Genomic DNA, 26,871 nt, shown 5'->3' with positions numbered 1-26,871 from the left:
TGATTCACTGCTTCCTGGTCAGGGGTCACAGTGCCCTAGCTAATCGGGAAGGGATCTCTCCCACACCACACCCTCATCCTTACTGACTTTATACCAGATACAGTGCTCTTTTTCCCACGCTAAGGATTATCGCACCACTTTCCTCGCTCATGTTCAGATATGGTGACATTTTCGCCTCTGCTTCTACTCCTCTCCCTTCTTGCTGCTACCTGCCCCCTGCCTGCCTGCCTGCTTCTTCTGCTCCTCTCCCTTCCTGCTACTACTTTCCCCTTGCCTGCTTCTTCTGCTGCTCCTCTCCCTTCCTGCTGCTACTTCCTTCCTGCCGTGACTTGCTTCCTGCCTGTTTCCTCTGCTCCTCTCATTTCCTGTTTCTACCTGCATGCCTCTTCTGCTCCTCTCCCCTCCTGCTGCTTCTTGCTTTCTGCCCATTTCCTCTGCTCCTCTACTGCTGCTACTTGCCCCCTGCCTGCTTCATCTGTTCCCCTACTTTCCTGCCCCTTGCCTGTCTGCCTCTTCTGCTCATCTCCCCTCCTGCTGCTTGCTTTCTGCCCCTTTACTCTGCTTCTACTGCTGCTACTTGCCCCCTGCCTGCTTCTTCATCTGTTCCCCTACTTTCCTGCCCCTTGCCTGCCTGCTTCTTCTGCTCCTCTCCCTTCCTGCTTCTACTTGCTGCCTGCCTCTTTCCTCTGCTCCTGTCTGTTCCTGCTGCTACTTTCCCCCTGTCTGCTGCTTCTTCATGTGCTCCTCTACTGCTGCTACTTGCCCCCTGCCTGCTTCTTCATCTGTTCACCTACTTTCCTGCCCTTGCCTGCCTGCTTCTTCTGCTCCTCTCCTGCTGCTACTTGCTTTCTGCCCATTTCCTCTGCTCCTCGCCCCATGCCTGCTTCTTCATCTGTTGCTGTACTTTCCTGCCCCTTGCCTGCATGCTTCTTCTGCTCCTCTCTCCTCCTGCTTCTACTTGCTTCCTGCCCATTTCCTCTGCTCCTCTACTGCTGCTACTTGCCCTCTGCCTGCTTCTTCATCTGCTCCTCTCCTCCCATTTTCTGCCCTGCCAGCCGCTTCTTTGGCTCCTTTCCCTTGCTGCTGCTACTTGCTGCCTGCCTCTTTGCTCTGCTCCTGTCTGCTCCTCTCCTATTGCTACTTATTCCTGCCTGTTTCCTCTGCTCCTCTCCTTTCCTGCTTCTACTTGCTTACTGCCTGTTTCTCTGTTCCTCGCAAAATTGGGAAACGCATAGGATTGGCCACACACAGCATATTGTAGGGCCATCGTACATGTAGAGTAGTTTTGCTGGGATGGTACGAAAAAAGAAAAATTTACAACAAAATACAAATACAAATCTCTCAACAAAACGCATACACAAAGGACAGCCACCCTGCAGTGTGATTGACAGCTAGGCTGCAAATTAATGGGAGAAACATGTATAAAAGGCAAGGCTTTTGGCTTGGAATGCAGAGTCGACCACTGGACAAAGGAATCCCAAGAAGAACTTGGAAGAGACGCCTGCTGCAACTCCTGGACCATTGGTTTGGCCGGTGAAGCCCCGCTGCTGACTTGAAGCTCCAAATTCGCCTCGACTAGAGAAGACCTGCAAAGGACAACTTCTAACCTTGGGTTGGTGGGACTAATCGGCCCCAAGACAAGCTCATCTGGAAATCCTCTTGGAGCTGGCTGTACTCCCATTGCTGCTGCAGGAACCAAAGTGCCAGGGAGAGGAACACCAGAATCGAGTGAGTGTCTTTAAGTCAGACCCGAGCCCCCAGAAAGATCCTCTGGACTCCCAGGAAGCCAGACTGGCCTAGCCTGAGCCACCTCAACAGGGGACTTTTCTTGTTGTGTAGCCTTGCTTGTTGTCAGTTCTCAGTTGAGACGTGTCTTGGTTGCTTTTGCAGAGTTGCTTGTAGCTTTGCTCTTCACAAGCCTCCCAACTTGTGGCCCTTCTGTGATTCTTCATTTCTACAAAGACTTCTAAAACATTGTGCAAGACTTTTACTTGCCTACAAGAAGTGCTTCAGTTCACCTAGACTTTTGTTCAATCGATATTAGCTGGCCTGGCTCCCTGAAAGACTCTTCTTACCTCTGACTTTGTGTTTTACCTCTCCTCAAGGAAAGGATCAATTTACTTTCCATTGGGGGCTTACAAAAAGTAATTACCTGCTTCAGAATATTTGTGTAACCTTTGTTTTATTGCCAAACCCTTTTCTTTGACACCAACTCAGTATTGCTCTAAATGTACCAGTGATATATTAATGTCCACCGTGTCCTAGTTATTTAAGTCACCTCAGGGTGTAGGAATCATCTGTGTGCCATCCCAAATGGGTACTTGCTGATTTAGAGAAACAAAGAGTGTGTATTTTGAAGTGTATTTGAGTGTTGCTTTTATATTGCTCTCTTCTGAAGAAGGCTTTTTGAACGGACTGTTAAATAAATTAATTGTTTAATCAAGAAACCTTGAATGTAATAGTTTGGTTGAATGCTTGTCACTGTGAATTTCTGTGTAAAAACCCTATGGCCCACATTGACCCCTCTTGAGATAAGCCTGGCTGCTCAGCCACACTACCAACCGGTGTAGTACAGACTTATACCAAAGGTTGGGTTCCTATTGCCAGGAGGTCAAGGTTGCTGTAGTCTTCCAAAGGATACTGCGCACAATCTTGCCTAACACTTAGTAAACGACATACATTCAAAATATATAAATTACAATGTAAAGACTAGCACATACATATACCCACACTTACACAAAGGATTTATCTCACAAACACAGGAGCCATTTTCCTACTATGGTATTACCTAACCTTAATGCATACTAATACTTTCACATTTCAGGTAAAGTGTTTTTCTTAACCTTTTGTTGAACTCACTTTGTTTAGGGTGCACTGGTCTGCCCCTATGGTTACTATTTCCACTTTGAGGATTCCAGGGCCAATTTTTAGGGTCCCTTAACTTTCAGCGATCCTCCTTTTTATTTTTTATTTTTGACCCATTTTGGTATTCAGGGGGACTGCTCCAGAATTACCCCCCAGCAATTTTTCACTCATTTAGTGTAGAAGATCCTGGGTCACTCATAAACCTATAGTCCCCGGGGTGCTTTCTAAGCACCCCATTTTGGGCCGTAAGGGCAATCTATCACCCACCATTGGGGTTAGAGAGAAGGCTGGTGTTAGCTGTACCACCAGGAGTGGAAGCCATTTTACCACATTGGTAGACCAATGTATCCTTTTGGTAGTCATAAGAGTACCAGTGTTTATTTTGAGGTCATGCTATTCGCCATTTTATATTTCAGAGCGCCCTTTGTTCTAGGTAACCGTAAGGTAGTCTTAAAATGGCCATACTGTACACCTGGGCGATTTGTGGGCCCACTTGACAGCCTACTTATTGGTTTTTACCAGTTTAGACCAGTATAAGTCCCTGGGCTGTTTCTCACATCTTGTGGGTGTGGCTTTTTTGCAGCTTTAAGGGCCAACCAGAAAACCCCTTTGTCCTTAGCCCCCCTCTTATTACCCAGTCTCTCTGATTTGAGGTACTCTAGATTTTTGAAAGTAGCACGTTCATTTACCTTCTGGTGGAAGTCCATATCAGGGTTTCTGCAGCAAGTGGTCCGTACCGTGCTGCATCCTTTGCTGTGCTGACTCCACTGATATGTTGAGTCAGGCCCTCTGTGCTGGGATGTGCTTTTACTGCCCTTTACTGCCAGGTTCTCCCGCCTTGGTTCAGGTAGCTGCAGTCACCTGGAAGGGTGATCCGACTTCTCTTCCCTACCTCATCTGCGGTCCTGGGCTGCCTCCTCTCTTGTGTCCACCATGGCCCACCGTCTGTGCTTGCACCACCTTCCTTTATCCACTGAGCTGCTGGAATCCTCTCAGCTGGGTTCCCAAGTCTTCTGCGCCCTTATTTTCACTGCTGGTTTGAAGTGATCAGTCGTGGGAAGGCCATTCATTCTTTGTTTGTGTTGTTGGGGTCTGTCAGCCCAGGGTTCAAACCCCTAGGCACCAGATCCTTGTCATTCATAATTTAAGTATTATTAGAAGTCCTCTTTTTAGGTTGTTTCGTGCTGCTGGAGGCATTTTTCTCAAAATTGCTGTGATGAGTTCTTTCCTCTCGGTCCTGAGGTGGGCACCTGTTTTAGATACTTACCCTCACCATGTCACTATATGTTGTGTGCCTATCTGTATATAGTGGACCCACATTTAAGTATCTGTGTTACAGAGTCACCCATGAGCCTTTGCTGTTTTTATAAAATACTGTGTATTTTATACTTTGTGTAATGTAAAGGTGTAACATAATAAATCGTATGTTTTTCATTGTATCTGTGTGGTGCATTTTCTGTGGCTAGGTGTGTGGGCTTAATGTACTTTTGTGTCGGTCTCTTACCCATTTGTGAATTCAGCCTCATTGCTCTGTCACACTACCTACCTTTGAAAGGTTTCACATTCTTTTTTACTGGGTGCTTTTTCCCTCCTTAGGGTTAGTGTCATAACAGCAGCCAGCAGGGATTTGCACAAACACTATAACAGCGGCAGAGCGTTCCCCATCTTCCTACCTCTATGGCAACCTTGGGCTGTAGGGACGTCCGCTTTTCTATTTTCACTTCTGTGTGCAACCTTGGCAGGCTGGTGGTAGTAAACCGATTTTTAATAGTGGGGCACCTTTATTTGTAGTACAATAATGATTTTCAGTTCTGCTTAATATGGCTGCTTCCCTTGAGTGACACCATGTTCATTGTTGCATCACGTCCCAGCATAAGATACAGCAGAGGCTGGAGATGAACCTCACATACCCCTCAGAATCGCCTGCTCAATGGCAATACGCGGGGTGGAGTGGATAAAATAATAAATGATAGGTCACTGCTTACGACTCTCTCAAATCTTCAGAAGTTAGCGATTGACTTATAAACCAAATACAAGAAGATATTGGTTTCTTACTGTCTCCTTCTCTTCCCTCCTAACTGACTTTCTCGTGTTCCTTTACCTATCTGCCTTCTCTATGAGCTCAAAGGCATCTCCAGATTCCTTTACTTATCTTCCTAGTGTAGACTGGGGACCTCTCTCACTGGCGTTCTTACTTCTAAGAAATATGCTATGTCTCTCCAGAGCTACGTTGTATTAATTGTTTTTAAGGTAAACTTTCTGCACTAATATTTATTTTTGCCAATCTCTACTTATGTAGTTCTTCTTCTGACTGGCTTCCTTATTCAGTAGATACTTTAAACCTGTTCTCTGTTTTCTCTGTAAGTTTAGTTACAATGGTTATGTATTATTCCTGTAACTCCACTGCTAGACTCTATACTTTTCTGACTTTGAATGCTCCGGTCTTTTCTAGTGTTTTCTTATTTGACAGTAAGCTCTGAGCTCCTGGTACCACTGCTAACTTGTCATCTTCCTTTAGTCTTTAGAAGCAGTCTTTTGTTGCCGCTCTTTCATATCCTTGCGTGTTTGTTTACAATTTCTTTTACTATTACTTTGTACTGCTGCATGCTCGGATTTGAACTTGTCCTCAACTTAGTCATCCCACAGCCACGCTCATCCCAAATTCTTTTATCTTTTCTTGTAGCCTTGCGCAACCGTGCTACACCAATGCTTGTCTACCATCAGGGACACTTCTCCTCAGAAGACACTGTTATTCGCTCTGCCGCACACTAATAAACGAAGTTGCTGGCATTTCCTAGCAACCCCCGTGCAACATCGCCACGCAGTTGAACGTGCGTGGGTCCTTTACTCGCTCCAGACCCTTGCAGCTTGCACGCACATTTATTTAAAAAGAAGCAGGTAACAGGCTCACAAGCACTCGGTCCCAACGATTTACCTGCTACCCCATTTGTATTTAATCCAAAGGCGTGCTGATTCACACTTGTAAACTATTTACAGTTCAGAATACAATTTACATAAACCTCAGCTACTTATTTACATTTCCTTAAGTTGAAGTCACTTAATCGCATTAAGTAAATGACGTCAAGAATTTTAAATAAAATTAGCTTTGAGTCTCTGGATGGGTTTTCAATGTAGTTAATTCTCTTCTTAGGTTTTCATCCTATGTTCTCAACCTATAAACTGCTTTTACCAGGTTTTATCTGAAGGTTTTATCTGGAGGTCTTGTTTTCTGTGACCTGCTCTGTACACATCTGGGATGAAGGGCAGTTTAGAATCCTGCAGAAGGTTCCAAGCTGCCCTTCCTGCACCACCAACCAATCAGCTCCTAGAACAGCTCCCTGCATCTTGGAATAGGGTCACTCCTGTCTCCTGATAGAACTTTGGTTAAGGAATTCTCAGATGTCACCAACAACAATTAACATTTCAAACAGTTTATAAATGGGCAAAATGCCCCTAACCTTATGCACAAGATTTCCCCTTCTGGAACATTTTCACCACAGGACCCTGGCGCATCGCTGTTGGCTGTTTTGCTGCCCTTGGGTCAGAAATGATCCTTTAAGTTCATGCACTTTTGCTGGGTTCCTGCAAAGGATGTCTGGTTACTGCTTGGTGTGCCTGAACTGTTTGGAAATGGGAAGAGGGGCTTTCCGGCCCCAATCCACATTCCAGCCAGAGTGTTGTCTTGGTGTCGGGCAGATGTGGGGTAGCTGGCTGTCCACCACTGGACAGCCTCTTCCTGTTTGAATACTGCGTGTCCCTTCCATTGGAAGACTGGGGACTCTACTAGCCTAAATGTAGGACAAAAGGAGAGGATCTGGAGCAATTTTTCATCTGTACCAGTGGAGCCAAGTATCCAAAACTGAGGGACGATGACAGCCACATCTGACAACTAACCAGCATTGCCTCAGCTAACCACTGTAAAGCTCTGCTGCCGTCTACTGGACTAGGGATCGCTGGAAGAGATGCCTCACACCCTTGCACTACTGGCACACCCAATCTGGAGTTCCTGCTTTGCTTTCGTGTAGCCTGGAGCTCTGAAGCGATGAAGGTCCTGCGACCAGCATGCACCTCCTGTAACTAGTGTGCAGTTGTGCATGATTACTATCTAGCTTTGGAGCTAGGGAACTCTGAACCATCTCCTCTGCATGGCTGATCGCTCCACCATGGAGTGGGGTAGTGTCTAGGAGTGCAGTTTAACCAAAGTGCTGCTGAATGTGTGCTTACCTTTCAGTGGTCAAATCATCAATGACTTGTGGTGAAGTGTTCTTCTTGAAACTGGTGGTTTCCTAAAGATCCTAGGCCCAAAACTAGGGAGACATAAAAAACATGACCTGCACTGGTTAAATCTAAAATGAAAGGCAGTTTAGAATGTTGGAATCGGACCATTGTCTTTCCCTTCACCCAATCACGACACCTGTTCTTTCCCTCCATCTTAGCTTGGGTTCCCAACAGCATTCTGAAAAAGAAAGTTAAGGCCCAAAACTCCAAGGAACCTTGTACAAATAATTTAACATGAACCTAAATTAAATAATGTTGCCTATTGTTAAATAATAATGGTGTCTATTTTACCAGGGGCTTGACAATAGGGCACGACAATCGGGGGATAAGTTTGTCTTGGAACACCAGAGGAAAGACCCTCATTGAACATTCGTAGAGCACGATAATCCTGGGATACGGTTGTCTTGGAACACCAGAGGAAAGACCCTCATTGAACATTCGTAGGGCACGATAATCTGGGGATAAGGTTGTCTTGGAACACCAGAGGAAAGACCCTCATTGAACATTCGGAGGACACGTCAACCTGTGAGCAAGGTTGTCCTTCCTTTTTAGAGTTTATTTGTTGCACCCTTTTGGAACTTTGTTTTTGTGAGTAGAGCAGAACTCGGAGACTAAAGAAACTCCCCTTTTCACATTAGTTTAAGTTCTAAGTGTGAGGGTTAGAAATAGTAATTTTGGACACAACGGTGGACTTGTTTATTTTTGACTATCCTGACAAACTCCTTAGAATATTATTTCGAGGCAGGGAAATGCCCCTATTAGGGTCAGGAAGGTGTTTCTCCAACCGTATATAACAATATAAGGATTGGAGAAATAAGTCTCTGCCAGCAATCATACCACTTGTGTGTCAATCACCTCCTTCCACCCCTTACACGGGGTTGCCTTGTAAGTGTGGGAATTCTACTTCTATTCAATTTGGGGTAACCAAACTGCAAATGTAAACCTTTAAATGGTGTCCTTACTTTCCTTGAGGCAAGTGTGTGTTTAATGAATAAGTATATTTTTATAGTCCACACAGGTATATTTACCTCTGTGGACAATGTATTGCTTGGCAACATCTTTATTAATAAATATAGCACACACCAATCTTTACATCACCTTACTGCTCAGCCACCCTAGCAAGGGCAGGATTTGGGTGGACTTAGGGTTTGTACCCGTCTGATCCACTAAGGTTGGCTTCCTAGAACACCACACTAGGATGGTTTGTCTAACGGACACATGCAACAAAAAGAGACAAAAACAAAACTCTGGACAAAATTACTGTTAACGCATTAACAACCCAAAAGGGTGAGTTAATGTTCCAACAGTGTTGCTTTTATTTTGAGCTTAGTCCTAGTGTTTAACAAAAGGTTAACTACTGCTTGGCATTCCAAACATTTATGGACTTGAAATGTTTGTAGGTAGTAAAAATAACCTTTATTAGTTCAAACAAAGAAGTCCCACTGATCTGCCAAAGTCACCCGGTGCATCCCCTAAGCATGGCCCTCAGCTAGGACCATTGGCTGTCCTGTGCCCACAGTCTCTAACCCTTTGGGCTCTGGTCTGCATATATTGACTGGCTTGTCTGTGTGTTTTAACTGGGTCAACAAACTAGTTTGTGGGCTTAAGCCTGGTCTCAGGCACAGGTCGAGGTTTGCAGATCCTGGCACAAGCCTACAGATCAGGGTTGCGCCGCATTGCAGCCCTCTGTGGCTCCTCTCTGATCTTGCAAAGCATTCGCAGGGAAATGCCCCTATTAGGGTCAGGACGGTGTTTCTCCAACAGTAGCCCTCTGGTGGACACAGTATGCCCCTTTTAAAAAACCTTGCCACAAGTCTCTTTCACAAGTCTGCAGACAACAATGGTGTCCATTTGAACATTTTTCAGGCAGCTGCAACCAATCAGATTACCTACAGGAAAGACAGCCAGTTTGGTTGGCCATTACTAATTTTGTGTCTCTGGGCCTGTTCTGCAAACGCAAACTGGCCAATCAGGGCCTCAGAAACAGCCATTTGAGTGTGTGAACAGGGCCAAAAAGTTCCAATATACATGGCAGAATTTTGACCAAGTGAAGATCTCTAATAAAGCCACTTACTAGCTTCTCGAGAGTGATTTTCTTGGTTTATTTTTAGCTCAAAGGTTTTCTACGAAGGTTTGCAAGGGCTACAGATGATTTTGGACCACTTTGCCCCATACGCATGGAACTTGATAAAAATACAAATATATGTGTTTACAGATTAGATAAATCAGTGCCAAAGTTATATGCCAGTGTAACATTTAACCACAACTGTAGAGTCATAATCACCGCCAATGTTATATATGCCATTTTAAGGTTTACAGCCTCACACAATTTACAGAAAAATTCTAGGCTAACAAAACTGGCTTACTCTAAATGCCTGAAATTAAATGCATGACTTTTGAGCTTTCAGACGAACATTTTTCATATCTTTAAAATGTTCAGGTGGTTTTGGTTTCATTAGGCATGTTACTTGCGAAGACCAGTTTGAAGTAGAACAATCGTGCAGGATACAATTTAAAGTTTTGATTTTATTGTTTCAGAGTGTTTTGCCGCCTTCTCAAGATGAAACCTCCAGAGAAAAGGCTCGCCCTCCGTCTGCCAACCTTGCGCGACAGCAGCAGCAACTGCAGCAGCAGCGAAGCAAACCGTACATCTCCTGGCCCTCTTCTGGTAAGATTGAGTAGTACGCTGCAGCACCGCTGAGTTTTTAACACTATCGCAATTTTCTATGCTTCTAATTTTTGCAAGAGTAAAATTCTGTATCCTCCCCTAGGTGGTGACGTGGGAGTAGCCATGCCTTTGCGAAGCACGTCCGATCCTGACCAGGATTTTGAGAAAGAGGTAAAGTTTTATTGATAATACTACTCTTAGAAATTGGTCAAATTGGAACAGTTTGGCCTGAGGTAAGATATCCGCACTCTTTCATCTTTACAGTGCGAAAACAGTTCATTTTTCAGTGTTTTAATAATAAATAAAAGTTTGTCATTTTTTATTGCATTTATCTGTCTGTCTGCTAGGTGTGTCACTCTTCTGTATGTGGACTGAAGGGCTTTCCACGTCTGTTTGCTCGGTGTATCACTCTTCAGTATGTGGACTGAAGGGCTTTCCACGTCTGTTTGCTCGGTGTATCACTCTTCAGTATGTGGGCTGAAGGGCTTTCCATGTCTTTTTGCTAGGTGTGGCACTCTTCTGTATGTGGACTGAAGGGCTTTCCACGTCTGTTTGCTCGGTGTATCACTCTTCTGTATGTGGACTTGAAGGGCTTTCCACGTCTGTTTGCTAGGTGTGTCACTCTTCTGTATGTGGACTGAAGGGCTTTCCACGTCTGTTTGCTAGGTGTGTCACTCTTCTGTATGTGGACTTGAAGGGCTTTCCACGTCTGTTTGCTAGGTGTGTCACTCTTCTGTATGTGGACTGAAGGGCTTTCCACGTCTGTTTGCTCGGTGTATCACTCTTCAGTATGTGGGCTGAAGGGCTTTCCATGTCTTTTTGCTAGGTGTGGCACTCTTCTGTATGTGGACTCAAGGGCTTTCCACGTCTTGTTTGCTAGATGTCACTCTTCTGTATGTGGACTGAAGGGTTTTCCACGTCTGTTTGCTAGGTGTGTCACTCTTCTGTATGTGGACTGAAGGGCTTTCCATGTCTGTTTGCTCGGTGTATCACTCTTCAGTATGTGGGCTGAAGGGCTTTCCATGTCTTTTTGCTAGGTGTGGCACTCTTCTGTATGTGGACTCAAGGGCTTTCCACGTCTTGTTTGCTAGGTGTCACTCTTCTGTATGTGGACTGAAGGGCTTTTCACGTCTGTTTGCAAGGTGTCACTCTTCTGTATGTGGACTGAAGGGCTTTCCACGTCTGTTTGCTAGGTGTATCACTCTTCTGTATGTGGACTGAAGGGCTTTCCACGTATGCGTTGTCAGTAGTTTCTTAGCTGCTGCGAAGATGGATTTCTAAAATCAACTCTGGTGGGCAGATTTTAGGAGGCCACCCTAGTTACGGGGAAACAGGGAGTCTCTAGTTTAGCCAAAACCCAATCAACGTATTAGTGGAGAGAAGTCCAGGCTTAGTCTCAGGAGAGAGAGTGTGAGTGTGGTCAGTGGCCCGATAAGTCCACACAGAATAACACAGTAATTCAGCTGATACAATTGTAAAATTGCAGTTTATTTTGACCTTTACAACACACCAGGAAATGAAAGTAGCAGGTAGTAATATCACACTTAACCATATAACACTAATATTTCCATTCACCGGTAGCTTCACTTACAATACTTCACTAAATAATTAACCAGGTGAAACCGGTAAGTACTAAGATGTAAGCAAAATGATGAGAACCCGTCACGAGTACAATTCCAAATGTCACATGTTCCAATACAGGGTTGCTCACAGGTAAGGGTTCTCTAAAGGGATGCAGTGGACTTGTGGTGATGAAGCCCTGTGTGACTGCATGATCTCAAGAGACCCTGAGCTGTGCTTCATCCTTTAGACTAGTGGGACCAACTAGTCTCAACACCTTCCTGGGGATGCAGCCTCTCAGAGCACCAGGGCCCCCCCTCCCGGCGGCCCGGTCCAACCCCATACAATCCCTTGCACTGGCCCTCCTGTCCTCCCCTTAGCACCCTCCTAGCCCCTGGTTCAGTCTTTGCCCTATCCTCCAACCCCCTTCATTTGCACTCTCTCCTTTTTAGCCTGCACTTCCCTTCCTAGCACTTCACATTTGCACAGACCGGCTCCCCCTCCCACCCCCCCCCCCCCCGCTCCTCCTCACTCGCACTTCTTGTTACTGCACTTGCATGATCCGAATGTCACATGGCCTACTAGGGCCGTTTTTGTTATCTTTCTCCCTTCTTGTCCCCCCCCCCCCCCCTTTTTGTCTTGTGGCGCCTTGAAACACCTTGTTGTATAGGCGCCTTACAAATATCAAATAAATTAAAGAGCCTCCACAATTGTCCCTGAACTGCCTGGTGGACTGACCAGTTCCCTCGTGGGATACCAGGCCAAAACTGTTGCTGTTCCACGTTCGAGCCCAGAACTTTGGTGGTCGCCAGCTTGTGCCACATGTCGCCTTCTTCCAGAATTTCAGCTTCCTAAATTCAAGGGAACCTGTCTTGGGGCAGCTCTTATGACCACGGCTGGAAGAACGCCCGTCGTCACCTGCAAATGGTGATCGTCGATTGAGCTCCCCTTCCTCTGTCCTGAAGAGGTCTGCATTGTTGTAATCTGCATTTCTTTATTGACCGGGATAGCATCTTCAAATGATTTTATGATGTATTTTAAGTGGACCTAATGGTGATTGTATATATTTGTATTATAGTGTATTGCGTGATATTACTGCCTGCTAGTTACATTTTTCAGTGAGTTCTAAAGGCCTAAATAAATGCCTGTATATTTTTGAACCAACTGCTTACGCTGAACTATTGTGTGCTATGGCCTCTGCCCCCATTCACACTATCTGTGACTAAGCCATGGATGCTCTCCATTTCTACCTTAATTGGGTTTTGGCTAAACTCTCAGAACTCCCTGTTCACCCTAATTGGGGTGGCCTCCTAAAATCTGTCCACTGGGCCGGATGCTAAAAGGTCGGACCCGGGCTCCAGCAAGTTACATAAGTTCTTACTTACCTTAGAAATGGTATGTCATTCTGAAAAGTACATTTAAGGTTATTACTTAACTTAGAAATGTTCAGACATTCTGAAAAGTATTTATAACATTTTTCTTTCCTTGGAAACTGTTTCTCCATTCCAATAGAAAGGAGATGTAAGGTTATTTTACCCACCTGTAAATTGCCTGTCCCTCTTTTCCTCAAAGTAATGCTGTTGGCTTCACTAACAATTTCTTTCAGAGAATAGGTGTATATGTTTCCCAACTGGGTCTTGCTTCCCCTGACATGCTGTTAGCCTGTCCAGAATATGTATGCCATAGGTTTTACCTACCTGGAATAACCTTGAGTCATTCATGAAGAGTAACATTGGGCTTTGCTTTCCCTGGTCTGTGTTAGACAGACACAAAAAGAGTCTTAGGTTTACACCTGTCTTTAAGTTGCTGGTAGCTCCTTTAAAAAGTGTATAGGTTTTACTTAACTTGAGTTAGCTGTGTGCCATCCTAAAATAAGTTAAGAGGTATTGTTTATCTCAATCTGTGTTTCACTGATCTCAAAAACCTCCTGTAATAGTATATTACACCCTTAGGTTTTACTCACCTAGTATAACTATGTGTTATTACAAATGTAGTTATAGTTTTTTACTGTACCTAGTAAAAGTGTTCCACTCTTCTGAAAAGTATATTGTCCAGTTGATTTACAATGTGATTTCCTTGCTGAGCGTCACGGTACAACTGCTGGGGTCTACTACCCGTGTATAACTGAAAGTAATCTCAAAAGTTACTATCGGTTTGACTTCCCTAGAACTCCTGTTAGGTGGTGCAAAAAGGTTATATGCTTTGGCCTGTGTACATTCAAGCATTGTGTTGCGTTTTATAAATGTGTTTGACTCTTTAACCAGTACTTACCCCAAGACTTAGCTTGGCTTACTTGTATTTAAAATAAACCTTTATTTTTTATGATACTTCTGTTTGTCAGTGTTTCTATTGATTCATTTGTGTGTTATAGAATCTTTGTACCCGTCTACAGCCCTCTCTCCTCCTAAAATAAGCCTGGCTATCCTGAACGCATGTGGTTTAGCCTTACACTAAGAGTGGAGTCTTGTACTGCCTCAGTTGAATGGTTTTACAAAGCCCTTAGTTGAAGTTCAGATAAACTGTCCTAACATTGGGGAACAGTGATGACTTATTTTGGTAGGGCAAAAACAAAGAGGTGATGGCTGAAAGGTTTAGACTGAATCTTAACCACTGGCATTGCTCGGGGCAACCCACCAGACCATCGTTCTTCGCCTGCCAAGCCATTGCAGAAGGGGAAAGACCATATGCAAATCAGGCTTGGCCCCACTCCAAAAAGAGGCAGTCCAGCCCGAACTGCTAGGTCACATCCCTTCTGCACGAGACCACAAGCATCCCCAAACATGTTTCGCCCTTGTTGGGGCTCATTAGTGAGGAGTAGCTTGGGTCTCTAGGCCCAGCAGGCACGGGATCCACGTCTGGGCATACCCGTCCCACTCGGGGTGACAAAGCAAAAACAAAGAGGTGATAGCTGGAAGGTTTAGACTGAATCTTAACCACTGGCATTGCTCGGGGCAACCCACCAGACCATCGTTCTTCGCCTGCCAAGCCATTACAGAAGGGGAAAGACCACATGCAAATCAGGCTTGGCCCCACCCCAAAGACTCTGGGTAAGTCTCATAACCAGGACTAATGTCTGGCAGAGGGACTCCCAGGACCCTCCTTGTTAATTTGCTTATTTTAGTAGGGGACAGGAAAGTTGTATTTTGACAATTTCTTGAATCAATCGAATGAGGGGAATGTGCGTCCAATTTACCCATCTAAGGAGGTGTTCTCATTATTATCCTTTTCCCTGTCTCTCTGTATGTATCATTTATCTGAGGGTTACCTTGTAAGGGTCCAAGGGAGGAGGCTTGACAGTATCCTATAAAAGCTTCAGGGGCTGATGGTTCATCGTGGGATGGAAACGTGCGTATCCTCTCGCCAATCCCCAAGTACCCTCCACCCAGGTTATCCTCCCTCGCATCTCCTCCCCCAGGGTCAGGATCCAAAAGTGATGGCCTTTCCCTGGTCACCTGAGAAGAGGATCCAAGGGGAGTAGATGTGAGGATACCCTCAGGATTCTCACAGGAAGCACAAGGCAACAGAAGAGGGAAAAGGCTGGCAAGCAAATGGTAGCTAAGAAGACTGGAGAAGGGAACAGGGTCAAGAAACAGGAGCATCACTCGACACACGGAACGGGGTTGAGACCCAGTGTCCATGTCTCAAGAGGACCCTGAATAGGGAATGGTATGGAAACGAGGCTAGCCTCATTTCCACCAAGCAATTGCAGTATTTTGTACACTGCTCATGCTCCCAGATCGAGCAACGACGTTCTGCGCATGCATGGCTCCTTTAAGACAGAAGCGTCCATGCAGCATCAGCCAGTTGCGCATCCGCGACCAGGAGAAGCTTGCATGTGCCAAAGACGCCGGCTCCATGCAGTGCACCTACACTGTTTGAGCCTCCAGGCCCCTTGTAGGAGCCCTGTGGGGGCAGACGCGACAGGTGGTCCTCTCTTCATGTGAGGCCCTTCCTCCTGCAGTTGGCGCAAGAAGTCCTCCTTGCAGGTCATCGTGGCACCAAGAAGACTAAGGAGAGGTTAAGCATGCATTTCTGCTGGCCAAAGATGTGAGCACAAGTAGAAAGTTGCTGCAGGAGTTGCACCATTTGCCAGTTATCTGGCAAGAGTGGAACACAGATCCAGGCTGCACTGGTACCACTCCCAGTAGTGGGTATACCATTTGAGGGGGTAGGGATTGACGACGTTGGTACCCTTGATGCTCCCAACATCCTCCGGCGGTAGGTCTATCCCTGTGATAGTTGATCATGCCACGAGATATCCTGAAGCCAACCCACTGAAAACTGTAACTTTCAAGTCAGTTGCAAGAGCATTACTATGCATTTTTACTAGGATTGGCTTCCCTAAAGAAGTTGTCTGACAGAGGCAGCAGCTTCATGTCTCTGTACATGCAGTCCATGTGGAAACAATTTGGAGTGTCTTGCACATTTTCATCTGCATACCATCCACAAACCAATGGTCTAGTTGGGAGATTCAACAGAAGTCTCAAAAGCATGACTGGAGCCCTTGATGATCCCCAAAGAAGGAAGTGGGAACTTCTGATGTCATGCGTATTTGCCTACAGAGAGGTACCTCAGGTATGGGTGGGTTTAGCCCCTTTAAACTCTTGTTTGTTCACCTTATGAGGGCACCCCTTGCCATAGTTAAGGAAGGATGGGAGATTCCCACTCCTCCTGTCACTACCAATGTAGTGGATTATGTGCTTGTATTGAGAAAGAGGACAGTCCTTCTGATGGCTCAGGCTAATGACAAGCTGAAGGCTCGACGAGCACTGGTGATACATTGGTATAACCAGAAAGCTGCACTTGTTCATTTTTCCCCAGGCCAAGAAATCCTTATCATGAGTCCCATAAGGCCTGGAGCTTTTCCGGACAAATGGTCTGGTCCTTGACGGATAGTTGAGAAATAAGGTAAGGTAAACTCTTTAGTGGACTTGGGAAGACCTAGTCAGGCTCCTTAAGTGTTCCATGTAAATAGAGTGAAGGCATTCATGCCTAGAATTGAAATGGGAGTCCTGCTTCTTGCTTCAGAAAGAGAAGGAGAGGAATCTGAACCTCTCCCTGGCCTGTTCCAGGTCAGCCCTTCAGACGGCTCCATTGAGGGTGTTAAATTGTCCCCCCAACTGAAAGTACAACAAGAGGGTAAGGTGACATCTTTGCTTAGGCAGTTTGTTTTCCCCCTTGTTTTCTCTAACTCCAGGCTTAACTCATTGGTTTAAGAATGATATTGGCACTGGAGATAGTGTGCCTACTAAAAGTAGGAGTTATAGAATGTCAGACAAAGTAATGTCTCACATCAAGTCTAAGGCCAACTGGATGTTGGATCTTGGGGCGATCGAGCCCTCTAAGTAGTCCTTGGTCCAGCCCAGTACCAAAGGCAGGTATTACAGATTTGAGATTGTGTGTGGACTACAGAGCTCTAAAGGATGTCCCCTTCCAGGAACTGATGAGTTAGAGGACTAACTGGTTGCTGCCAAGTATGTCAATACATTTGATCTCCCTGTAGGGTATTGGCAAATATCCCTGACAGAAAATGTCAAGGAGAAGATTGTATTCTCAACACCCATGGGACTTTACCAGTCCAGGGTGATGCCCTTTGGGCTAAAGAATGCACCTGCCACTTTCCAAAGGCTGGTCAACCATGTCCTGAATGATTCAGACGTATTCTGCTTTGCATTTCTGGATGATATTGCAGTTTTCATTCAGCCCGACCTGGCAAGACCTTGTGACCATGCTACAAGCCGACCTAACCATAAAGGCTAGCAAGTGCCAGATTGGTCAAGATTCTGTGACCAATTTTGGGCATGATGTTGGTGGGGGCACAATTTGGCCTCTACCCAGCAAAGTACAAGCTGCACAAGATTAGCCAACTCTCATAACCCAGAGCCAGGTGAGAGGTTTCCTGTGCCTCCCTGGGTCCTACAGGACCTTTATGACTCACTATGGTACTATAGCTGGCTCTCTGGTTGCTCTCACTACTCCAAAGATACCAAAGAAATTCACTTGGTCTGAGGAGTGTCAGAAGGCCTACCAAGGCCTAAAGGATTCCCTTTGTTTGGGCCCTGTTCTCAGGGCACGTGATTACCAGAGACTTTTTATATTGCAGACAAATGCCTCTGGCACTGGAATAAAAAGAGTGAAATGTCTTGCTTTCGGTGTCTGTCTTTGATGCTTTGCGTTCACACCCTGCTATTTAACCAGCGCCTTGATGCCTCAGAGTTTTTTTGTGCACTATAGAAATGAAATAAATGAAATAGGTACTGTCCTCTCTGTTAGATAACAAAGGGAGGGAACATCCTATATGTTGTATTAATCGCCAGCTAAAGGACGGAGAGCTCAGGTGGACGACTCCATTGTGTGGGCCCTTAAGAAGCTGAGACCATATCTCTTTGGCACTCACTTCACTGTGCAGACTGACCATAGCTGCTTAAAGTGGCTAATGAACATGATGGGAGAGAATCTTAAGTTGCTCAGGTGGTCCATAAGTCTGGAAGGCTTTGACTTCACCATTGAGCATAGACCAGATGCTCAACGTCGCAAAGCTGATGGGTTGCCCAGTATATATAAACAACAGTATATGGGAACAGGAAACCCATACCAAGGTGCATTAGATTCCCCCTGTCCCTAGTCCTGGAGGGGTGTTAGGAAAGATCTTTTATTTTGTTTTTGTAGCAACTTTCGTAGTTTCCTCTGGAACCCTATTGTTTTTGCTGTGTTTTTGAACCCGTCGTGACTTTTTTGAAGGGAAGTCTTGCCTTTTCCTCCTTTTTATGAGGAAACTGATCAGTCCTTCAGGCTATCAGTACTGGGAATGTTTGGTTCCCATTTGAATTCTTGTATTTTTATATTGCACACAGCACCTTGCAGTGCTTTGGGGTTACTTGTGTATCTCCCTAACCTTTCACACATGGGATTTTCAGTTACTTTTATATTGCTGGTGGCAGTAGTTAGTTTGACAGTTATTTAGTTATTGCCTTATTTTTGGTGTGTACATTTGCGTTTACTGCATATGACGGATAAACGTGGCTAGGGCCCTAAAATGATCACTTATTCTTTGACCCTATTGTAGTTTGGTCTTCTTCCTGGCTTCTCAGCTCAGGAAAGTCCTATAAGGTCATGCACCTGTCCGGGAAAGCTGCTGCTTTTGCAGGCTAGTGAGTCTTAGTGTGTGTGTGTGTGGCCAAGGAATGGGGCTGGGACTGTCTGGTCTGAGTCCACATCCCCTGGTGCCGGAGAGTCTGCTGCTGTGTGAATGTGAAACCAGTAGTTGTCACTGATTGAACAGCTGCTGGCTGTTTAAATGATGCAGATCCTTGCCATTGGTGCGCTCGGACTTGCTTTCAGCTTGGGTTTTAGATAAAAGGCCTCCTGCAGCCATTCTTGAGATCTACGCTGGAGCCAAGAATTCTTCAAAGAAGAGCATCCGGTTAATGACCCAAGCACGACTTCTGCAGTGGACCAGCAACCTCTTCAGTGACAGGCCCAGTGAAACCCTGCCCCTCTGCCTGATTTCGAAGACCCTCGTCGGTGCATCATCCCTTGAACTAGTGGGGCCAACTAGTCTTAATGCATTCTGGAGGAGCTAGGGATGGGTCCCTGGACTGCTCTGTGGACTGACCAGCTCCCTTGCCAGAACCGTCGTCGTTCCGCGTACAAGCCTGGAACTCTGGTGTTTGCCAGCTTATGCCACGAATGACAGCTTGCTAACTTCAAGGGAACCTGTCTTGGGGGAGCTTCTGTGACCGTGAATGGAAGGATGCATGTCGCCATCTGCAAACGCTGATCATCGCTGGAACTCAACTTCCTCCATCCTGTCAAGTGTCCCGAAGAGAGCCGCATTTCTTCATGAACAGGGATTGCATCTTGCAGTTGCACCTGACTGGAAGAATCCTCGAACTTGCAACGCGTGGGACCCTCTCGCTCTAGAACAGAGGACGGAAGCCTACGTTCACAAAGACCTCTCAAGCCACCAGTCGACACATTGTGATTCCTGGGAAAATCTGAATCTGGGGTGCCAAGTAAGCATAACTGTGCCGGTTCCCCCTTGTACTCTATGGGATAACATTGGGACCCAATGCCTTTGTCTCCTATCGTCCTCTTATTTACCTTTTATGGTCAAACCTGGGTCAAGTCTCCTTTGCCTGGGTCAGCCTTGGGTCTGGCAGAGAGAGGAGAGCGTGCCTGTTTTCTGGTAAATTGTTGTTAAACTTTTCAATAGTTTGAAATTGACCCCAACCACAAGCCCATTGCATTACTTGAAGGAAACTCCTACCTATAAGAAGCCTGTATTGGGACGTGTGCCCTTTGGGCTCTAGGCCCCATACGTCTTAGGGCTGGGCTCCTAAAGAAAGGGATGTAGTACTTGTGGCTGGCGCCCGTCATTTTACTGCTTCTGCTTTACTTACCTGCAATTCCTGGTTATGATGTGAAGATGTATTTTAAGTGAAGCTAATGGTGAGTTTATATATTCGTATTATAGAGTATTGTGGGCTATTACTACCTGCTAGTTTAATTTTCAGTCTGTTCTAAAGGCCCAAATAAATACCTGTGGTTTTATAAGTGACTTTCTAAGCTGAATTATTGTGTGCTATTCTGTTTGAACGCAATCAGGGCCCCTGACCCCACTCACACTCTCCTGAGACTAAGTCATGACTGCTCTCCATTGCTTCATTGATTGACTTTTGCCTAAAACCTCAGAGCTCCCTGTTCACCATAACTAGGGGGGCCTCCTAAAATCTGCCCACCAGGCCACATTCTAGAAATCCATCTCAACAGGTGTCACAACTAGATTGTAAAAAGCAAGCTACGTAACAATTTGTTTACACTGATATTGTAGGTACACTTTTATGTGACAGTTTTCATGTTTCCTGCGGAAATTGCAGGATTTCACAAATTGTAATTGGAATATTCCCCAAGGGATATATGGGATAAAGTACCCCTTAGCATACATTATAAGGATAGTGCAAGTCACCGAGGAGTTCTGTGACCAAATAGAGGGGTAAGGCAGAAGGCATAGTTCCGTTTTACAAGCCATGGAACTCCGAGGTGACTACAATAGTCTTTTTGTTGTTGTACTGTACGAGATTTTATTCCCTATAGTATATGACCCTACGCTGTCGCCCCCTTTTACACCTGGCCTCTTATTTATGCTAATGTAAGAGATGTTCCAGTCACTGATATGCAGGGTCTGTTTGGATTGTTAAACAAATATGTACCTTCTAATGTGTTGCATACCATTTTTGAGCAGTTTAATAAAATGCATCTAAAAACGTTTTCTTTTTGTGCTTTCAAATAAGTACTAGCATGCAGATTCTCGATCTTGCTTGTTAAGCTCTAGCATTGCACACATTAAATGTACTACCATAAACAGCCCCTTATCAGTTAATGGCTGTACAGTGTCAAAGAAAGCTATTGTACCAGAAAGGGATTTGAAAAGCTTGCAGAGCTTTAATTAAGTGCTGAATTGGCCGCTGGAATTCTGCTGTGTGCTGGCTGGAGCAGCAGGTGCTGTGGCCTCACATCCGAAGATTAGTAACCGATTACAGAGCAGTAGTGATGGATATTGCAGGCTGCCATGTTTTTATAAAAGTAACAACATCAGGTGTGTAAATAGTAACCGATGCCAGATTCCTCTTGCCTTTAAACTATGCAATAAGTGCCGTTTTAAAGGTGCTCAGATTATCTACCTTTTAAACGATGAAGGGATGAGTTGGCTCTGCTGGGTATTCGGAATTGCGAAGTGCATGCTTGCCCCATGTCATGGGTGAATGCTTAACCCATGTCTTATCTAGTTGGCAGTGTTGTGGCAAACGGTATGCTCCCACTGTCTTTCTTACCTGTACAATGTACAAGTGTAGTGCATTGTGGCCAGAGTAGTGTTTGGCAGCCAACTTTGCACTTAGCAACAGGAACAATATTACATCCATAATAAGGACTGATTCTTCAGAATCCAGACCAGATGGCCCTAGAAATAGGATTAGACCTCCATCAAGTCCTGAAGCAGGAACTGGAGAGGGAAATCACAGTGTCTGTTCCCCTAAGGCCCACCAACATATCAGGTCTTTGCAAGCTACCCTTTTCAATGGCGCAGGAAGTGAAATTGTTGTACACAGTGCTTGACGTTGACATTCTGACTCACATTTCTACAGCCATCAGATTGTGGTAGATAGATGTGTATGTTTTCTATTGAAACCCTGACTTTTTCCTTTTCTTTTTGTCAAACAGCCTGATTCAGACTCTACGAAGCACTCCACTCCCTCCAACAGCTCGAACCCCAGTGGCCCTCCGAGCCCAAACTCTCCGCATAGGAATCAGCTAACACTGGATGGACTCGACCAGTCTACATGCGATGCGTAACACTCCACCTATCCAGTCCTGTCATGGACTGAGGTGACGTGGGACTTATCCACGAGCGAGGCAGTTTTATTTGTGGAGAAAAAGTGCCAAGAAAGATGGTGCCGTATTGTTTTGCACAAGGAAAATATTCAACCCAAACTGCAAAATATTAGAATGAAGAACTCCTAGTCTTCACAAACCATTCAGGCGTTCTTCTGAAAAGTTGAGCTGTTCTTTTGAAGTTCAGGGACCAAACGCTTCTCTTCTACAATGGATTCAAGTTTTTGTTCTGTTTCTAAATTTACAAGCTTCAGAAATACTCTCTCCTGTGGGAAAGAAGACTCCATGTTGCTTGCGTTAATGCTACTTTGCACCAGTAACAATAACTTTCTGCGGCGTAACTCTGTAATACCTTCCGCCTTGGCACAAAATCCTTTTGGCAGAATTCGGAGCGCCACATAGAAAATGCAAGGTGGTCCAAATGCAACCAGAGAACCTGCTTTTGCTTTTCCCTGGGCCATTTATAATTCTTGCAAGACTGATAGGAAGCTTTGACAGGCTCCAAGTGACTGCATCCTCGTGAAATGACATTGACAGTGGAGGTTCTGGTTGGAGGCCTTTTCTCATATAGCCGTTACATATTCTGCTCAACACGTGTCTTTTAGCGATGCTCAGTTATGTGTGTGTGAGTGTGTGTGTGTGTGCGCGTGTTTGTCCCTGATCTGTTCTGCCCTTACGCTGCTAAAGAATATTTTTAATCCGTATTGACCCCGATCATTAGTCTGGGTTGGTAGGATATCTGTAAATAGGCCCTCAAGAGACATTCCTTTTCTTCACCCCTGTTGCTGCGGATTAGCACTCTTGTTTCAGTGTTAAAACACACTACATGTATGTTAGGGACTTAATCAAAATTTGAAATCTGCCTAACTTTGGCCATTTGTCACAGACTAAAGCTTCCATCTGATCTTTAACCAAAGTGAAATGTGACACGCATGTAGGGCGCTGCTTTGCTTCCATAACTGTATCTGCATTTGCATGAAGACCCCATGATTAAGTGCATAGCGATCATGTAGAAAAAAAAAGAATGCACACCTCACTTGTATATTTTGCCGCCACACAGCGATTTGACTACGTGTGTATTTAACCCCTTGCTTCCATGTATTACACATTGAATAATCCAAGATCAGTGCCCAAGTTCCATTCAAAGCGAGTCATTACGTACGTGGCTGGCATACCCCATGTGTCATCGTCACACTAGTGTGCCTTCCGTGCCAACTGGATGACACTTTGATGTCATTTATTTAAAATGTGGCGTTTGAAGAGTTTCCAGCAGTTGACGTTCTTTTCCGAAACACTGTATAGAACTTGCACTTATCTTTAATTTTAAACAGAGTTCTAGTCGACATTTAATCCTGTTTCATTAAGTGTTTGACAGAATATATATGCTCTTTTTCTGAGAATATAGATGAAGGGGCTTGTTTGGAGCCGGACACTACTGCGTTTGGGTTGTTCTGATTTTTACGTTTTTTTATGTACGTCTTTGTAATTATTAAATTGTGAGAATATTTTGAGAAATGTACCTGTTTAATAAAGCAGGAGGTTTAAAATTCGTCCTGGTCTGTTGAGACATATTAAAACCTTTTAAGAGGATCTGTGTGTGTTTGTCTTGTAGGAAATTGTTCTTATTAGCTGAATGAAAAATACTTATATCTGGTAAGAAAGTTGTATTCCTTTTGCAGGAGTTCATATTTCACAAAATTAAACCCTGTCCTTTCCTCTTTTCTAAGTGGGTATTCCCATTTCAGAGAGGTATCTTTTGGGTTATTGATGATCTGTCTAACTAATTTGTGGTGTAACTAAAATACATACATGTAAATAAGAAGCACAATTGATTTGATCTATTGTCTTTTTTTTGTGAGCCCGCAATCGTGCCTCATCTATGCCGGGCAGATAGGCTCGTTGAACTATCACACGTCTCCGGCATTGGTACCGCCAGGTGTCCTCCAGTTCCAATCTCAGCATAGCCTTCTTAGCCCTTCATCTTTCTGAGGTCAAAATGGAAGCTCCATTACATTGGGTAATATGACACCGTATATTGCAGCCGAAGGAAACGCATAATGTGCCAAACTACTTCAAAACAAATATTCCGGTTCCTAAAGCTGATCCTTCTTATGCTAAGGTTATGCATGTAAAACATATTCTGCCCTCATTTTTACTGTAACGTTGCAATGGGTCTATAATGCCCTCACCTGAGAGGACCCCTTGTTAGGCATGAATTGATGTAGTGTCCCTGTGGGAGACTACACAACACGTGTCCTCTTTGTGTTAGGTAACCCACCTTTTGGTATAGGCCTGTACTACACAAGTTGTGTTACATAATGCCAATAGGATAAGGGTTGTGTCGTCTCCCAGAGGGTTACTACATCAATTCTTGCCTAACACTGGTGGCAGGCGGTGGGGTTGTGTAGAGTGCTTACATTGACTAGTTGCTGTACTTGTGCCCAACTAAACCAGCCACAAGGCTAAGCTCCACCAAAAAGTTAAGCAATTGTAACATGCCAAATATGGACAACTTTAATGAGGCAGCCCTGATTGTCCTGACAGTAGATCAACTGAAAGACGTGTACATTCAGGGGTCTGACTCTGAAAGGAAAACAAAAATGTGAATTGATTAAAAGGTTGTTCAATCACCAGAGTTTGGGTAGTAGGCCTGTAACCCCTACTCACCCAAGTGATGTGGAAGAAAATGACAGGGATGCTAGTTTAGAGTCCAGCTATAATCTGCAAGAGGATTCAGAGGAGAAGTAGAGGACTCTCAGGAAGAGAGAGCCCCTTTGCCACCGCCTGCCCTTGAACCTCAGCCACTTCCCATTGGAACCCCACAAGGTCCACATTTAAGCCCAGAATATATTTCTTTTGAGAGACTAAGATTAGAGTTGGAATTCAAGAACCGAAATGTCCAAGCTGAAGCCAAACATCAAGAGGTGAAACTAAGAGAAAGTGAGATGCAACGTGAAATGGAAATGAGAAAGATGTCCCTTGATTCTGCTTCCCTTTCAGGGTCTTCTAGGTCTGCTAGCCCCAAAACGCCTTGCCTGCCTAAAGAAGCAGGTAGTATGGATGAACCTCAACTTGATGTGTTGCACTGGCTGGGCATATTTGAATACACCTATGGTCTTCAAGAAATACGTGGGGATGATTTAATTCAGTGGCTCATGTCTAGGCTCCCTCTGAAAGGCTGTGATGGAATTGGGTACCAGTGAGAGAAATGATTATGAATCAGTAAAACTGGAATTAATAGCGAGATTTGGAAAACTCCTTCCCAGTACCTTAGGTTTAGGGCCCTCAAAAAGACTGATTGTACCCCTTGGGCTACATGGGTATGTGAATGTTTGAAAACTTAGTTGTATTTGTATTTTTTTTTTTTATATAGCGCTTTAATCCAAGGCGCTTTACAAGAGGAACAAGCATAATACAACAAGCAATACATGACAAATGAATCTAAACCAGAAAACAGAACAAGGAACAATTTACCTTATAGATGAGGAAAGGTGCTGATGGAAGGGGACTAAATGAGAGATGGGGTAGGAGGAGTAAGTAGAGTCAGTAGTGAGAGAGGAAACAAAAAAGATGCTAGGGGCGTGAGTGGAATAGATAAGATTTAAGAAAAGTGCAGAATGAGGTGTAGGAGGTAATCGAGCGGATGGAGAGGGGTGGGCAATTCCAATGGAAAGGAGCGAGAAGTTGGAAGGAGCGGAAGCGGGAAGGGGCACAGGGTGAAGGAGGAGGAGAGAAAAGGAAGAGATCTGCAGAAGGAGTGAACGAGAAGGAGTATAAAAAGTGAGAAGGGAGGATAGGTGGGGAGGGGCAAGTCCATAGAGGGATTTGAAGATTAGACAGTGGAAATTAAATTTAAGATGTGAATGAAATGAGAGCCATCCTAGTAAGTTGAGAGAAGAGGAGATTGAGTTATGGGGTGAGAGAAGGCTGAGGGAGCGGATGGCAGAGTGGTAGATGGATTTGAGGGGGGAGAGGTGAGTGGAAGGGAGTCCAAAGAAAAGAGTGGAGCAGTAGAAGAGTCTGGAGAAGATGAGGGAGGTTACTAAGAGTTTAGTAGCGTGAAAGGTTAGGAAGGGTTGAATTTTACAGATGTTATAGAGGTGGAAGCGGCAGGATCTGGCAGTGAGAGAAATGTGGCGAGAGAGAGCGTGTTGTGGGTCAATATGGAGACAGGTTGCGGGCGTGGGGAGAGAAGGGGGAAGAGAATAAAAGGAGGAGGGGAGGGAGGAGGAAGAGTGTTGGCAGGGACAAATAGGATTTCGGTTTTATCTGCATTAAGAGTAAGGAAATGAGAGGACATCCATGATTTAATAGCAGAGACGTAAGAAGAAAGCTTATGGTGGATATCAGGAGAGGAGGAGGAGAAATAGAGGAAGAGCTGGTTGGGGGTTAAGGGGTACAGAGTACACACCTTTGAAGGAATGAGGAATCTTTTTTTTTGCTAGAATCGATTTTTGATGCCTGCTCTCCTGAGCTGAGACAGCACCTGGCTGACTCAAAAGAGATTGATCCCAAAAAGTTGGCAAAGGCTGCTGACTTGTGGGTAGCCAACCGGGCCACTCACAAGGACTCTGGGGCAACTCACAAAAACGAACAAGGGCTGCAGCACAAGAAAGAGGGTAAAGAGAATTCTAATTCCAATTATCCAAAAGAGGGCCACAAATATGGCAAGGGTAAATTCCATGGAAAACTGGTATGTCTAGTGAATTCTCTGGTGCCAAACCAGAGGGAGGTCAACAAAAAAAAACATTACAGAGAACATTTGGGAAATGGTTTGTATGTGGGTCTGTAGATCATGTGAAAGGGGGTCCCAGATGTAAGGGTAAACCTTCAGGGGTCCACACTGCCTCCATGAGGGAGAAGCCCAAAATGCAGGTGCACACTTTCAATTACTGGCTGAAGACCCCATTGGAGATCAAGCCAGTGTTTTAGTGTCCCTGTGTCTGTGGGAACAACAGAATGTAGATGTGTATAACTGCATTCCAGATAACACAGAAGAATATTATAAGGACCGTGTTCTTGTAAATGTTCCGGAAACCCCTGCCATCAGAGACACTCGGGCAAGCATCACAGTGGTAGATGAACGTTTTTTCAAGCCTGGGGATGTA

General features: G+C 44.9%; 1 protein-coding gene across 2 annotated transcripts in view; it reads left to right on the top strand.

Annotated features, from left to right (window-relative positions):
* Window positions 1-23,353, top strand: part of CDC42BPB (CDC42 binding protein kinase beta) — an 867,880-nt gene extending 844,527 nt beyond the window's left edge. For both annotated transcript variants that reach the window (XM_069638111.1, XM_069638110.1), the window contains 3 exons: window positions 9,682-9,811; window positions 9,915-9,982; window positions 21,593-23,353. In XM_069638111.1, the coding sequence (XP_069494212.1) occupies window positions 9,682-9,811; window positions 9,915-9,982; window positions 21,593-21,724 (330 nt within the window). In that variant the 3' untranslated portion in view covers window positions 21,725-23,353. The remainder of the gene's footprint in view (window positions 1-9,681; window positions 9,812-9,914; window positions 9,983-21,592) is intronic.
* Window positions 23,354-26,871: the final 3,518 nt, after the last annotated feature.

Source organism: Ambystoma mexicanum, chromosome 14 (genome assembly GCF_040938575.1).
Source record: "Ambystoma mexicanum isolate Mex_15411 chromosome 14, UKY_AmexF1_1, whole genome shotgun sequence".
In the NCBI taxonomy this organism is placed as follows: Eukaryota; Metazoa; Chordata; class Amphibia; order Caudata; family Ambystomatidae; genus Ambystoma; species Ambystoma mexicanum.
The sequence above is the reverse complement of the archived record's forward strand: the minus strand, read 5'-3'. Positions and strand labels throughout refer to the sequence as shown.